Source organism: Portunus trituberculatus, chromosome 3 (assembly GCF_017591435.1).
Source record: "Portunus trituberculatus isolate SZX2019 chromosome 3, ASM1759143v1, whole genome shotgun sequence".
In the NCBI taxonomy this organism is placed as follows: Eukaryota; Metazoa; Arthropoda; class Malacostraca; order Decapoda; family Portunidae; genus Portunus; species Portunus trituberculatus.
In genome coordinates this window covers 1,727,138-1,742,339 of record NC_059257.1, presented here as the reverse complement: position 1 = coordinate 1,742,339, position 15,202 = coordinate 1,727,138, and the positions used below count along the sequence as shown (strand labels likewise).

The window sequence follows — 15,202 nt, the reverse complement described above, 5'->3', positions numbered from 1 at the left end:
GCATGAAATGTTTTACTTCCTGAAGTGTTTGGACATTACTCGAAGACTGCAGTTTCCTCTACCTATAACATTCCAATTCTTTGTGTTCTTTGCAATTCTTATAACAATTCATTAGAACAATTGGTTTTTGTTATTTGATTTGTAAAACATGAAATTTATTTGACTTCCTGATATAGCTACTGGGCAACTATCCATGCAGGAAATGACAGACAAATTTATGTTCTTCAGTGCAAATGCAGGATTTGGCAGGAGATGCCTGGAGGCTGTGGATGGGGGGGACCCTGGCATTTCTTCTGTCCCTTCCTCTACCCCACCACACACAGGCACCACATTCTATCACAATGTTTTGGTGAGTATTGGCTGGTAATTTCACTAAGGTCTATAAACAACAAGTACTATATTAAGTTCTCAGTAACATAGCTTTCATCATCCCAATAGGAGATGCTGAGTAGAAATCCTTACAGGAGATGCTCAGGAAAAATCCCAAGTGACCTGTAGCATTAAGATCAAGATCATCCCATGCTGTTCAATTCTTTCTCTACTCATATTTTCATTATCATGCTTCATCTAAATATGTGTTGTGTAGTGTTATTTTGGTTTTCTTTTGTGTTAAATTGACTTCATTTAAATCCCTACAATGCCACCCAAAAGTCTTGCACCTTCTAAGCCTTTCAACAGTGACTTCAAATGCGAGAGGAAGATTTTTCATGATAGCAGAGAAGGTGAAACTCCTTGACATGCTGAAGTGCTTTAAAAGTGTTTATGGCTGTAGAAAATGTTTATAAGAGTCTTTAAGAGTACTGACATCTAGTAGATAATTTCTGAAGTACTGGACTCTGTTCACATCACCTGGGATTTTTAGACTTTCATACCAGACATTCTGGCTTTTATTTATTTTTTTTATTAATCAATTATTTTTTTTATGTTATGGCTTATAGCACCTGTAGGCATACTTGAAGAGTATATGTGGAAAGCGCTGTTAAGCTTCCACTCATTAGTGGCGAAGACAGTTTTATTTATATTGGTATCCATATTAGGGCCCATATCACCACCCAAATGCATCTTTCATGTAACCATCTAGAACCTGGGTATCATGGTGACATGTAGGTAACTTTAAACCACTCGACAAATGGCATAGCTTCTAAGTGGTATGTGGTGGAATTTGAACCTACACATGGATGTCTGCCCAATCCCACGCTCACCACCTTATCCACTGCGCCACTGCCTCCCTGGCTAATAGGTTACTGTATATGGTAGCTCATAGGATGCACCTGTTTTCCAAAAAAATGTCTTAGGAAATCTGCCTGCATCCTATGAGGCCAAGGTTCAGCATTGAGTGAGTGGTTAGTGGTCAGTTTATGTCAACAGAGACTCTAAAATCAAACCCCAGACATCTTTGCACATGTAAACAAAGTGACAATAGGTACTACACCGCAGAACAAGTCTTTCTTTCGAGGTAACAATATATAATAGGCCATGTATACCAGTAACTCACATAGAATGACACCCGCCAGGAAGAATTTGCCTAAATGACCATACACCACATGAACCATAACAAAACATACGATAGCTGATTGGTAATCTTGATCTTGACAAAGGCAAGCTTCACTATGTTCTTTACAGTGTGATGCCGTTACTCCTTGAGGTAAGACACATCTTCATGCGATTGAAATTGCACCTGTCTTTTAACATTCTTATCTTGCATACATGTATGAAAAAAAAAAAAAATTATGATTCTTAGGGTAGGGTTGGATGGGCAATGACTGGCTTCCACAACTGGCAGTCTTGTGCCATATAGAGTGCTTACTCCAATTTTGCAAGTTCAAATTTTGTGATACGCCAATTTTGTGACCAAGGACCCAAAATTGCCATTTTTAAAATTTCCCCATCTTGCTCCTTTCTCCCGGTATTGCGAGTGGTGGTGGGAGAGAGAGAGCGTTCCCGCAAATTATATATTACTGTATTATATAGGCAATATTTTATTAATTTATTCATATTTATCATATTATACTATATTATTATCATATTTATATTATATTTATCATAGTTTGGTGGTTTTTGGCTAGTTTTCATAAAAATCTGGCGGTAATTCAACAAAGCTCATCTGGCAACACTGTCCCGCTCCCTCCCACCTTCCATTTGTTTATGTACACCTCCATGGAGTTCTCTTTGCAAATTTGGAGGAATCCTTATGCTTGACTTTGTGCGACATGGCGCCACCAACCAAGAAAAACATTAGGCCAACTTTGGAGCAGAAGATGAAGATAATAAGATGAAAAGAGATGGAAAAAGGAACTGTGATATTTCCAGAGAGTTTTGGTGTGGGAGAATCAACTGTGAGAATGGTGTTTAAAAAGTGAGAAAATTGAAAAAGCTGTAAAAACCTATGGTGGACAGATTTTTGATTCTCGTAGCCATTGTACAAACACTGTGATCATTCATATGGAAAGATACCTGGCTCAATATATATGTGATATAAATATGAGGAAAATATTGAAAAATTAGGCGACCATGGACGAGGGGTCCACCATATTTAATTTTTCCCATAGGAATAATACTTCCAATTTTGCGATTTCCAAATTTGCCACTCACAATGCCGCCCCATTTCTTGCAAAATTGGAGTAAGCTCTGTATTCTTCTATTTTCAACAAAAAGTAGTCATTGCTTGCCCAACCCCACCCCAAATGAGAAAATGGGAACGTTAAGCAAAAATAATGATGATGATGATGTGTCTGTAGATGCAAGGTTCAACTGTAAATATATATATATATATATATATATATATATATATATATATATATATATATATATATATATATATATATATATATATATATATATATATATATATATATATATATATATATATATATATATATATATATATATATATATATACAGTAAGTCCTCGTTATACGGTAGTTCAACTGTAAATATATATATATATATATATATATATATATATATATATATATATATATATATATATATATATATATATATATATATACAGTAAGGTCCCGGTTACGTCGGTCTCGAGTTACGTCAAACTCGCACTTACGTCAGTCCACTATAAGGCAATTTAAGATTTAAAAAATTGAAAATTTATAAATCGTAAAGCGCGTGGTTTATTGTTATTGTTGGCCACCAGGCGTCACTATAGTCCGACTCAAATATGAAGGCCGCTGAAGGGGGAGACCTAACGGGATTCCCGGCTGCGCGCAAGCATCGTAGCACACGTTTCGATTTCATTATTTACTTACATCTTAATGAACCGTCATAAAAATGTATTCCTCTAAATTTCTAATAAGGATGTATAGAGAGCTTTGAATATTGTTTTAGTGTAATGAATACAATGATTTTGTATAGATACCACAAAATGTAGCACCACTGCTCTCCAGCGTTGCTACTTTTCAAAGTTGGACATGGGTGAGGTCAACCTCCCTGACCGCTGATAATCCCCAGGTCAAATCAAGTCACTCCTTCCCTCCCTGTCGCTCAGGATGGAAGGTGAATATCTTGTCCACGCTACTTGCCATCGCAACCTTCATAGTCAAGAGAAATTAATTATTTACAGCGTCAACAAGTTCTGCTTAGAGGATTCTTTTATTATTAATGTGGAGGACACTTCTGAAGAAGAACTGTCTGATTAAATAGCTGAGAGAGGATTATGCTTACAGGGTAAAACCTCTATAGAAAAAAAAAACGCACCTTAACTCTGGGTGTGGTGTGGAAAAAGAATAAAATAAAACAACAAAAAAGATGCATGTCTACTTGTCTATTTTAGAGAAAGAGAGAGAGTGTGTAAGTGTATGCCGCGTCACAGGAGAACCAATACGTAAACTGTTGAAAGACTCGCGCAAGCAGGATTACACACACACACACGTGCATGAGAGAACTATATAGTAATAAGAAACAGAAGAAAGTAGTAACAAGCCAGAGAGAGAGAGAGAGAGAGAGCGGGAGAGATGGACGTTTCTCCACACTTCAGTGTTAATCCTATAATTGGGGATGCGACGTTTGCCGACGCCGCAACCGGGGAATTCCCAATAGGTCTCCCCCCTCAGCGGCCTTCATATTTGTGTCGGACTATAGTGGTTATCCGCCACACCGCCCACCTCACGCTTGAATACAATAACACTCTACGTACCTCAGTTCCACCACACCGTTGCTCCTGGCAAGAGTGTTCCTACATCTGCGTTTGCTGACTATCTTAGTATCTTGCTCAATGGCACCAAAAAGAAAACTCCTGAGTGATAGCAGTGATGCTAAGAAAAGGAAAACCATTACGCTACAAGAAAAAGTGGACATAATTAAAAGACATGAGAAGGGAGGCAGCAGCTGTGTGTGAGGGAGTGAAGAAGAAAATGGGAAGTCCGTTACCATGACAACGGGGAGGTTGATGACCTTGAGGGCTCGCGCACCTATCACAACAATAACAACTCCGGAGCCTTCGTCTGGGCCACACGACACTTGCAGCTCACTTGCACCGTCTGCGCCTGTCTGCTGATCCCTATTGCCCTTTCCTATTGCATTTCCTGCCCGCTGCCCACGCTTCTACTCCCACCGCACTGCACTACGCTCCCAGCTGTCCACCCTGGGCGTCACAACATTCGACCTGCCCACCCTCCTGGCGGCCTCAGACGTCCACCCCTCTGGCAACATGCAGTCCTTCGCGTCATGCCCTAATCAACAACAAAAACAAGCTTGTGTTTCATATTCCTACATAGTTGTAAATAATATACCAATATAACAATATAACCTTTTACTTACCTGAATAACCATAAAAAATGATTGGTTGAAAACTCGATAATATGCTTTGAAAGTACAAAAACTTGAGTTACGTACAAAATCGACTTACGTCATGTTTCAGGAACGTAACTCTGACGTAACTCAAGACCTTACTGTATAATATATATATATATATATATATATATATATATATATATATATATATATATATATATATATATATATATATATATATATATATATATATATATATATATATATATATATATATATATATATATATATATATACATATATACATACAGTAAGTCCTCGTTATACGGTACATATGCGTTCTTGAAAACCTTACCGCATATCGAATTTACCGTATACCGAACCCATTATAACATGTAATAATAGGGAATGCATTCCAGCATGTCAAAAGTCACCCTCTACAGAAATTAAAATACATGAAAATAATCATAAAAAAAAGGTAAAGTACTGTGCAAAAAAATAAATAAACAGAAAATGTTTTTATTTACTTTTCAATCGCTATGTATTCTATCAGATAATGTCCTTCCCGAGGCTGAGGGACAGTAGGGATTTCAGCCCTTACTCATCTTCCGCCGAGTGATCAGACAAGGACAAGACGTTGTAGTCTGCACTGTCGGAAGCACAGATGTAGAAGGGCCAGCTGTAACAGTGTCGGCACATTTCAATGATTTGAAGAAAGAGGATATTGGGGAAGGGCCAGCTGTAGCAGGGTCAGCAGGTGTGATAGGGACAACATGTCTGACTGGCTTGAAGAACGAGTAGATGGAGGACTGTTTGGTTTTTCTTGTTTTTTCATCATAGATTTCTTGATAAATCTTGACACTTTTCTCTGTCATGAGCCACTTTGCTACTCCTCGCAGGATTTGGGTCACGTTCCTTCAGGGTTTCCAGAACTTTTTTCGATACCACCGAGACATTCTCTAAGAATTTTGATGTCCAGGCCATGCACAAGTTCTTTTTTCTCGTTTCCCTCTTTTTCTGCCTCCTGTGATGCCTTGTCTAGCTCCATAAGTTCATCATTTGAGAGAGGTTCAGCATGGCTTTCCAAAAGATCTTGAACATCATCATCATCAACTTCTCTTTCCCTCTTTTTCTGCCTCCTGTGATGCCTTGTCTAGCTCTATAAGTTCATCATTTGAGAGAGGTTCAGCATGGCTTTCCAAAAGATCTTGAACATCATCATCATCAACTTCATCGAAGCCACCCGTATGGCACAGATTTACTATGTCATTTCTGATCACACTGATGTTGTCTTCAGCGAAGTCTGGGAAGTCATGCGTGCATTCTGGTCATACTTTATTCCATGCCAAGTTCATGGTAGACGTCTTCACTTCGTCCCAAGATGACTTCATGTTATCTAAGGCTTGCTTGATGTTATACAACTTCCACCATTCACTGACAGTGGGATTGCCAGTCCCATCTGTGCCCTTTATCAGTTCTTGCATGGTTCACCACTGGTAGTAGGCTTTTAGTGTTTGCCATGGTTATTATGAATATATTTGTGCTTACAATAGAACTTTTAATATTCCATTTATTCATCTAATTAGTAATGCATGTAAGTAATATGTAATGCAATTAGAAAAAAAAAGGGGGGGTAGGGGAAGAGATAATAGGCTCCAAGGTTGGTCAAATTAAGGTCAGTACTGTGAGTGGCACGCCAAGTTCACGGTAGATGTCTTCACTTCGTCCCAAGATGACTTGATGTTATCTAAGGCGTGCTTGATCTTATACGACTTCCAACATTCACTGACAGTGGGCTTGCCAGACCCATCTGTGCCCTTTAACAGTTCCTGCATGATTTGCCGCTGGTAGTAGGCTATTAGTGTTTGCCATGATTATTATGAATATATATGTGTTTACAATAGACCCTTTAGTATTCCATTTATTTATCTAATTAGTAATGCATGTAAGTAATATGTAATGCAGTTGAAAAAGGGAGAGAGGGGAAGAGATAATAGGCTCCAAAAGTCAGTACTGTGAGTGGCGGGGAGGTGTGGCGTGGATGACGTCATCACCCCTGCTCCCCCGCGCTGGGTCCTCTCGGATGACATGAGCGGATACCATATCTGAATTTTTCTTACCGTATATCAAATTGAGGGTAGTAATTTCTAAATACATAACTGTGAATTTACCGGATAAAGAACTACTGTAAAATGAGGAATTACTGTGTACAGTAAAAGTTCTTAAATCCGGAACCTTATAATCAGGAAATCCTTATAATCCGGAAAATTTGAAAGGCTGAGTTTAATATGTAAAAAGTAAGAAATAATAGTAATAAGTATATAATAATAATAGCTGAAACCAAACTTGTCATCACTGACATTGAGTTTAACACAAACTCATAAGAGAATAATATTTGGAGGTATTATAAGTGGTGTTTTATGTTTGTGTGTAGGTGTGTGTGTGTGTGTGTGTGTGTATTTACCTAATTGTATTTACCTAATTGTAACATACGGGAAAAGAGCTATGCTCGTGTTGTCCCGTCTCCATATCTATTAATGTCCAGCTTTTTCTTAAAATCATGAATATTCCTTGCGTTGACCACTTCCACGTCTAAACTATTCCATGCTTCCACCCTTCTATGAGGGAAGCTATATTTTTCACATCTCTCCTATAAGTGGCCATTTTAGTTTTTTCCCATGCCCTCTCGACATTCTTCCATTCCACATACACAGATCTTCCCTATCCATTTTTCCATGCCAATCATCACTCTGTATATTGCTATCAGGTCTCCCCTTTCTCTTCTGTTTTCCAGGGTTGGAAGTTGCATTCTTTTCAGTCTGTCTTCATAAGTCAAATCTCTTAAGTCAGGCACCATTTTGTTGCAGCCCTCTGTACTTTCTCTAGTTTCCTTATGTGTTTCTTTAAGTTCGGAGCCCACTGTATTGTTGCATATTCAAGCCTCGGTCTTATCATTGCAGTAATTATTTTCTTCATCATTTCTTCATCTAGATATACGAACGCCACTCTTATGTTCCTCAATAAGTTCAATACTTCTCCAATTATTTTGTTTATATGTCTCTCTGGCGATAGGTCATTGGTAATTGTCACCCCAAGGTCTTTTTCTTCATGACTGGTTTTATGTCTTCATTTCCTATCTTGTACATACTCCTGATTCTTCTTTCACTCTTGCCAAACTCTATTTTCTTGCATTTTGTCGTGTTGAACTCCATTTGCCATGTACAGCTCCATTTCCATATTCTGTCCAAGTCTTCCTGGAGTAGTTCGCAATCTTTGTCACATCTCACTTTTCTTAACAATTTTGCATCGTCTGCAAATAGGCTCACATAACTGGACACCCCATCCACCATGTCATTTATGTAGACTGCGAACATTACTGGTGCCAACACTGATCCCTGTGGAACTCCACTCTCCACCAATCCCCATTCTGATGGTCTGTCCTTAATTATTGTTCTCATTTCTCTTCCTACCAAAAGTCTTCCATCCATTTTAGTAAACTGCCATGCACTCCTCCTACCATTTCAAGTTTCCAGATCAGTCTCTGGTGTGGTACCTTATCAAAGGCCTTTTTTAAATCCAGATATATTCCATCAGCCCAACCATCTCTTTCCTGTATTACATCTATCACCCTCGAATAGTAACATATCAGGTTTGTCGTGCATGAACGCCCTTTCCTAAAACCAAATTGACACTCACAAAGTATGTCATTTTCTCCAAGAAGTCTGTCCATCTATTCTTCACCACCCTCTCACACATCTTAGCTACCACACTTGTAAGTGACACTGGTCTATAGTTCAATGGGTCTCTCTTGTTACCTGATTTATAGATTGGGACAATGTTAGCTCTTTTCCAGTCTTGGGGCACTACGCCTTCCCTTAATGAGGCATCAATTACTTCACAAACTTTTTCTGCCAATTGCTCCTGCATTCTCTTAAAATCCATCCTGATACCCCATCAGGTCCCACAGCTTTTCTCACTTCTAAACTCCCCATCATGTTCTTGATCTCCTCCACCGTTACTTGAAACTCCTTCATAATCCCTTTCTGTTCCATTACCAGTGGTTTGTCAAAAGCAGTCTCCTTTGTGAATACCTTCCGAAAGCATCCATTCATAGCCTCTGCCATTTCCTGGGATCTTCACTGTATACTCCATTTACTTCTAAACTTTCAATACTTTCTCTATTTTTGATGTTGTTGTTCACATGTCTGTAAAAAAGCCTTGGTTGGTCTTTACATTTATCAATTATATCCTTTTCTTGTTTCTTTCTTTCTTCTCTTCTAATCAACACATATTCATTTCTTGCTCTTTTGTAACTTTCCCACTGCTTAATCCGTCTTTTCCTTCTCCACCTCTTCCATGCATCCTCTTTTCTTGTTCTAGCCTTTTCACATCTATCGTTAAACCAGTCCTGCTTTCCAACTTCTCTATGTTGTCTTATTGGTACAAATTTTTCTCACCTTCTTTGTATATTTTTATAAATTCCTTCCACTTTTCATTTGCTCCTTAGCACTCTTGAATTTCATCCAATTTGTCTCTTGAAAGAATTTCTTTAGGTTTCCAAAATCTGTCTTGGCATAATTCCATCTTCCCACTTTATATTCTTCATTTCTTCTAGATTTCTCTTCGTCTATCACCTTGAACTCCAAAACTGCATGATCACTCTTTGCTAAAGGGCACTCCACCCTCATCTCCTCAATGACCATTGGCTCTGTACTAAAGACCAAGTCCAGTCTTGACGATGCTCCCTCTCCTCCAAACCTAGTATCTTCTTTGACCCACTGAGTTAACACATTTTCCATTGCCAGTGTCAATAGTGTATTTCCCATGTTGTCTCTGATCCTTCCATTGACCAGTCCTCCCAACACACCTCTTTACAATTAAAATCTCCCATCATTATAGTTCGTTCACAGCCACCCAACATTTCTTCCAGACATGTTCCTGTATCACTTATCATTTCTTCATATTCCTGTACTGACCATGCATTTGTCTTAGGTGGTACGTACACCACTATGTAGTGCCTCTTTTTCCTTCATTAGTTTCTGCTCTGATCTTTAGCACTTCTGCCTTTCCCATACCTTTTTCACTTGATCCACCTTTATATCTTTTTAACCAGCAACATCACTCCTCCTCCCATCTTACCTACTCTATTTCTTTTCCAAACGTTATATTTCCTTCTCCAACCTTCATCAGGTCTTCTCCTCTCTCAGTTTTGTTTCAGTAAGACCCACAATATCTGGGTTCTTGTCCTCAAGTAATCGTTGAGTTCTAAAATCCCGATATCACTCCATTTATGTTCCCCATTTTCCTTTTCTCAAACCATCCTTTTTTCCATTTTACTCTTTAAATAGTCCAATCAGTCTTTTTCAAAGTCTATTTTTCCATTTCAGCTCAACATCACCTTCACAGTCAGCACTCCTGAACCATGTCCATGATACAAACTAAACAGCATCACTGAGTTCACACTGATTCACACAACAGCTCTTCACTAATCACACACCTGTCACACACAGACATGATTGCTTCCACAATGTACAACATTCTCAGACATACAACATGTCATTCTTATGTTGTGTGTCTTCTTTCCTTTTTCCAACATTAAATTTTTTCATTTGTTTGTTATTTTTTTTATTTTTTTTTTTTTTTTTTATTATTATATATATTTATGATTTCATTCCAGACTGTCTTATTCAAAATCTGTCTTCCACATTTTTCCATGCTATCTTATGTTTCTCCACTATTTCTTTTGTAATTTTTTTTTTCACTCCAACATTTTTCATTCACACTCCCTTTCTCTCTCATCTCACAACTCTCTCCCTTGATCCTGTTGTATGAATAATCACCTGTCTATTGTCTCCATAATGTCTCCATTCCTTATTTCTTTTAGTTTCCTTCAGTTGTCTCTTTTTTCATAGACTTTCACAGAGCTCCACTTCTTCAGATTCCCATATGTTTCTTCATCAATCTCTATCATGTCTAATTCATCAATTTTTCTCCATCTTTCCATGCCTATGGTTTAATTCTTATTCACTACCTCCAAGCTGTCTTTTTTTTTTTTTCACTTTTGACCATTTTTTTTTTTTTGTTTTATTTCATCTATCTTGTTTTGTTGTTTCTCCATATTTTGTTTCATTGTCTCCTTTTCTTCCAAACTCATCCTCCATTCCATCCATCTTCTATACAATTTTTCATCTATCAACACTCTTCAAATCCCACATCTTTGTCCTGATTTCTCATCACCCACTCTTTCTTTTATAAATATTACTTCATATTCTTATCTTGTCATCTTCATAGTCATTGATCCATCAGTCCTCATTCTATCAAAAGTCATTGTTCACCAGCCTCCACCATCTCCTTTCCATATGATCTGTCATTATCATTCATTTTTCAAATCTCAAAAAATTTTATCAACATATTTTTTTTTATCTATTTTCTGATATTAGTTATTATTTGTCAACAGTTTTATGACATTCTTCTATAATAAATGTTATTTGTCCTGTTTATTTTTTTTCATCTTTCTCTAGATTTCACTCATTTCTCTCATGTTCACCTCAATCCATTTTTTTTTTAATCTTTCTTTTTTATTCTCCCAAACTTTTCTACATTTATTCCCCTTGTTTGAAGCTCCAAACTGATTTTTTGAATCTTCACTTTCACTGAAAGATTTCCATCCTTTTTCTTCTTTCATCACTGTCATATTGTTCTTGTTTTCATCAGCTTATTTTTTCATTTTTTTCCTCTTCTCCTTCAACATATTCCTTTTTGTTTCTTGTTTTCCTTTTTAAATATCTTCTCTTCCAACATCCACTTTTTTTTTTTTCTTTCTTTTCCTTTCATTTGTTTTGTTTTATGTTCTCACTGTCAATTCTCTTCCACTCTTCATTCTTTTCTTCTTCTTCACCCTCTTCATTTGTCTTTCACTCTTTCTGTTTCTCCTCACATCTTCTTGAATTTTCAAAGATCTTGTTTCATATCTCTCATCATCTCTCTCCTCACCCATTTCTCATAAGACCCTTTTTCAATTTTCCATTTCACTGATCTCCATTATTTTTCCCCATTTCACAAGAAAACTCCATCACCATAAGTCTCTCTCCCCTCAACCATCTCATTTCTCTTTTATTTTTTATTCCATGATTTTCTTTTTCATTCAATCCTTTCTTCATTTTCTTTTTTTTTTTTCATTTTTCACCATCTCCATCTTTCCCAGCAACCTCACAACCTCATCACCTCTCCACATTCTATCCATTTCTCATTCTCTGACATTGTTAAAGAATCTTATCCAGCTCCACCAGACACACCAGACAACCCCATTCTCTTTCTCCTCACCCCATTCAAACCTGTTCCTCATTTTTTCTATCACTTTTTTTCTAACTTTATATGTTCATTAAACTATTTTTAGTCTTCTTCATATTCTTCTTCCCATTTTTTTTGTTTAAATTCTCTAGTCCAACTTCTGTATTTTCCTCCACTTCAGACCTTCACTTATTTCTTCTTCTTTTTTATCTTTTTTTTCTCTTCAACAGACTTTTTCAACAAAGTCTTTTCCTTATTCTTCTCTTTTTTTCAACTCATTTCCTCACAACCCCTTAATGAATTTATTCTTCCTTCTTCTTCTTCTTCAGATTCCTTCATCCCCTGACTGAACTTCCATTTCTATCTCTGTCTTTTTTTGTTGATATTTTCTTTTCAGTTTAATTTTCTTATAATGTCACTTTTTTTTCTCTTTATAATGTTTGATCTTAAATTTTAAAAAATTCACTCTCAACCTTTTTCTCATCTTTTTCACTCCTTTTCCACTTTCCACAACTTTCATTTTATCTATTGTAATCATATTCAGATTTCTTTACTTCAATCACTTCACCAGCCTTCTTCCTTCATGTTAATATTTTCCTTATATATCTTTTATCTCACTAAACTCTCAACTTTCATACTTTCTCTTTGTGTATTATCTATTTTTTTTCACTATATCGCCTCCAAGTATTCTTCTCTCAAAAAAAAAAAGAAAAATTACATTTGCTAATATTTTCACACACATTAGCTTATCTTTCAAAAGAAAACAAAGAATGTGTGTGTGTGTGTGTGTGTGTGTGTGTGTGTGTGTGTGTGTATTTACCTAATTGTATTTACCTAATTGTAACATACGGAAAAGAGCTATGCTCGTGTTGTCCCGTCTCCATATCTATTAATGTCCAGCTTTTCTTAAAATCATGAATATTCCTTGCGTTGACCACTTCCACGTCTAAACTATTCCATGCTTCCACCCTTCTATGAGGGAAGCTATATTTTTCACATCTCTCCTATAAGTGGCCATTTTAGTTTTTCCCATGCCCTCTCGACATTCTTCCATTCCACATACACAGATCTTCCCTATCCATTTTTCCATGCCAATCATCACTCTGTATATTGCTATCAGGTCTCCCCTTTCTCTTCTGTTTTCCAGGGTTGGAAGTTGCATTCTTTTCAGTCTGTCTTCATAAGTCAAATCTCTTAAGTCAGGCACCATTTTGTTGCAGCCCTCTGTACTTTCTCTAGTTTCCTTATGTGTTTCTTTAAGTTCGAGCCCACTGTATTGTTGCATATTCAAGCCTCGGTCTTATCATTGCAGTAATTATTTTCTTCATCATTTCTTCATCTAGATATCGAACGCCACTCTTATGTTCCTCAATAAGTTCAATACTTCTCCAATTATTTTGTTTATATGTCTCTCTGGCGATAGGTCATTGGTAATTGTCACCCCAAGGTCTTTTTCTTCATGACTGGTTTTATGTCTTCATTTCCTATCTTGTACATACTCCTGATTCTTCTTTCACTCTTGCCAAACTCTATTTTCTTGCATTTTGTCGTGTTGAACTCCATTTGCCATGTACAGCTCCATTTCCATATTCTGTCCAAGTCTTCCTGGAGTAGTTCGCAATCTTTGTCACATCTCACTTTTCTTAACAATTTTGCATCGTCTGCAAATAGGCTCACATAACTGGACACCCCATCCACCATGTCATTTATGTAGACTGCGAACATTACTGGTGCCAACACTGATCCCTGTGGAACTCCACTCTCCACCAATCCCCATTCTGATGGTCTGTCCTTAATTATTGTTCTCATTTCTCTTCCTACCAAAAGTCTTCCATCCATTTTAGTAAACTGCCATGCACTCCTCCTACCATTTCAAGTTTCCAGATCAGTCTCTGGTGTGGTACCTTATCAAAGGCCTTTTTTAAATCCAGATATATTCCATCAGCCCAACCATCTCTTTCCTGTATTACATCTATCACCCTCGAATAGTAACATATCAGGTTTGTCGTGCATGAACGCCCTTTCTAAAACCAAATTGACACTCACAAAGTATGTCATTTTTCTCCAAGAAGTCTGTCCATCTATTCTTCACCACCCTCTCACACATCTTAGCTACCACACTTGTAAGTGACACTGGTCTATAGTTCAATGGGTCTCTCTTGTTACCTGATTTATAGATTGGGACAATGTTAGCTCTTTTCCAGTCTTGGGGCACTACACCTTCCCTTAATGAGGCATCAATTACTTCACAAACTTTTTCTGCCAATTGCTCCTGCATTCTCTTAAAATCCATCCTGATACCCCATCAGGTCCCACAGCTTTTCTCACTTCTAAACTCCCCATCATGTTCTTGATCTCCTCCACAGTTACTTGAAACTCCTTCATAATCCCTTTCTGTTCCATTACCAGTGGTTTGTCAAAAGCAGTCTCCTTTGTGAATACCTTCCGAAAGCATCCATTCATAGCCTCTGCCATTTCCTGGGATCTTCACTGCATACTCCATTTACTTCTAAACTTTCAATACTTTCTCTATTTTTGATGTTGTTGTTCACATGTCTGTAAAAAGCCTTGGTTGGTCTTTACATTTATCAATTATATCCTTTTCTTGTTTCTTTCTTTCTTCTCTTCTAATCAACACATATTCATTTCTTGCTCTTTTGTAACTTTCCCACTGCTTAATCCGTCTTTTCCTTCTCCACCTCTTCCATGCATCCTCTTTTCTTGTTCTAGCCTTTTCACATCTATCGTTAAACCAGTCCTGCTTTCCAACTTCTCTATGTTGTCTTATTGGTACAAATTTTTCTCACCTTCTTTGTATATTTTTATAAATTCCTTCCACTTTTCATTTGCTCCTTAGCACTCTTGAATTTCATCCAATTTGTCTCTTGAAAGAATTTCTTTAGGTTTCCAAAATCTGTCTTGGCATAATTCCATCTTCCCACTTTATATTCTTCATTTCTTCTAGATTTCTCTTCGTCTATCACCTTGAACTCCAAAACTGCATGATCACTCTTTGCTAAAGGGCACTCCACCCTCATCTCCTCAATGACCATTGGCTCTGTACTAAAGACCAAGTCCAGTCTTGACGATGCTCCCTCTCCTCCAAACCTAGTATCTTCTTTGACCCACTGAGTTAACACATTTTCCATTGCCAGTGTCAATAGTG

General features: G+C 37.3%; 1 protein-coding gene across 5 annotated transcripts in view; it reads left to right on the top strand.

Moving 5' to 3' along the window:
* The window catches only part of LOC123510034, a 131,428-nt gene that overhangs the window by 29,312 nt on the left and 86,914 nt on the right, over positions 1 to 15,202 (top strand). For all 5 annotated transcript variants that reach the window (XM_045264768.1, XM_045264778.1, XM_045264788.1 and 2 more), the window contains exon 4: positions 229 to 349. In XM_045264768.1, the coding sequence (XP_045120703.1) occupies positions 229 to 349 (121 nt within the window). The remainder of the gene's footprint in view (positions 1 to 228; positions 350 to 15,202) is intronic.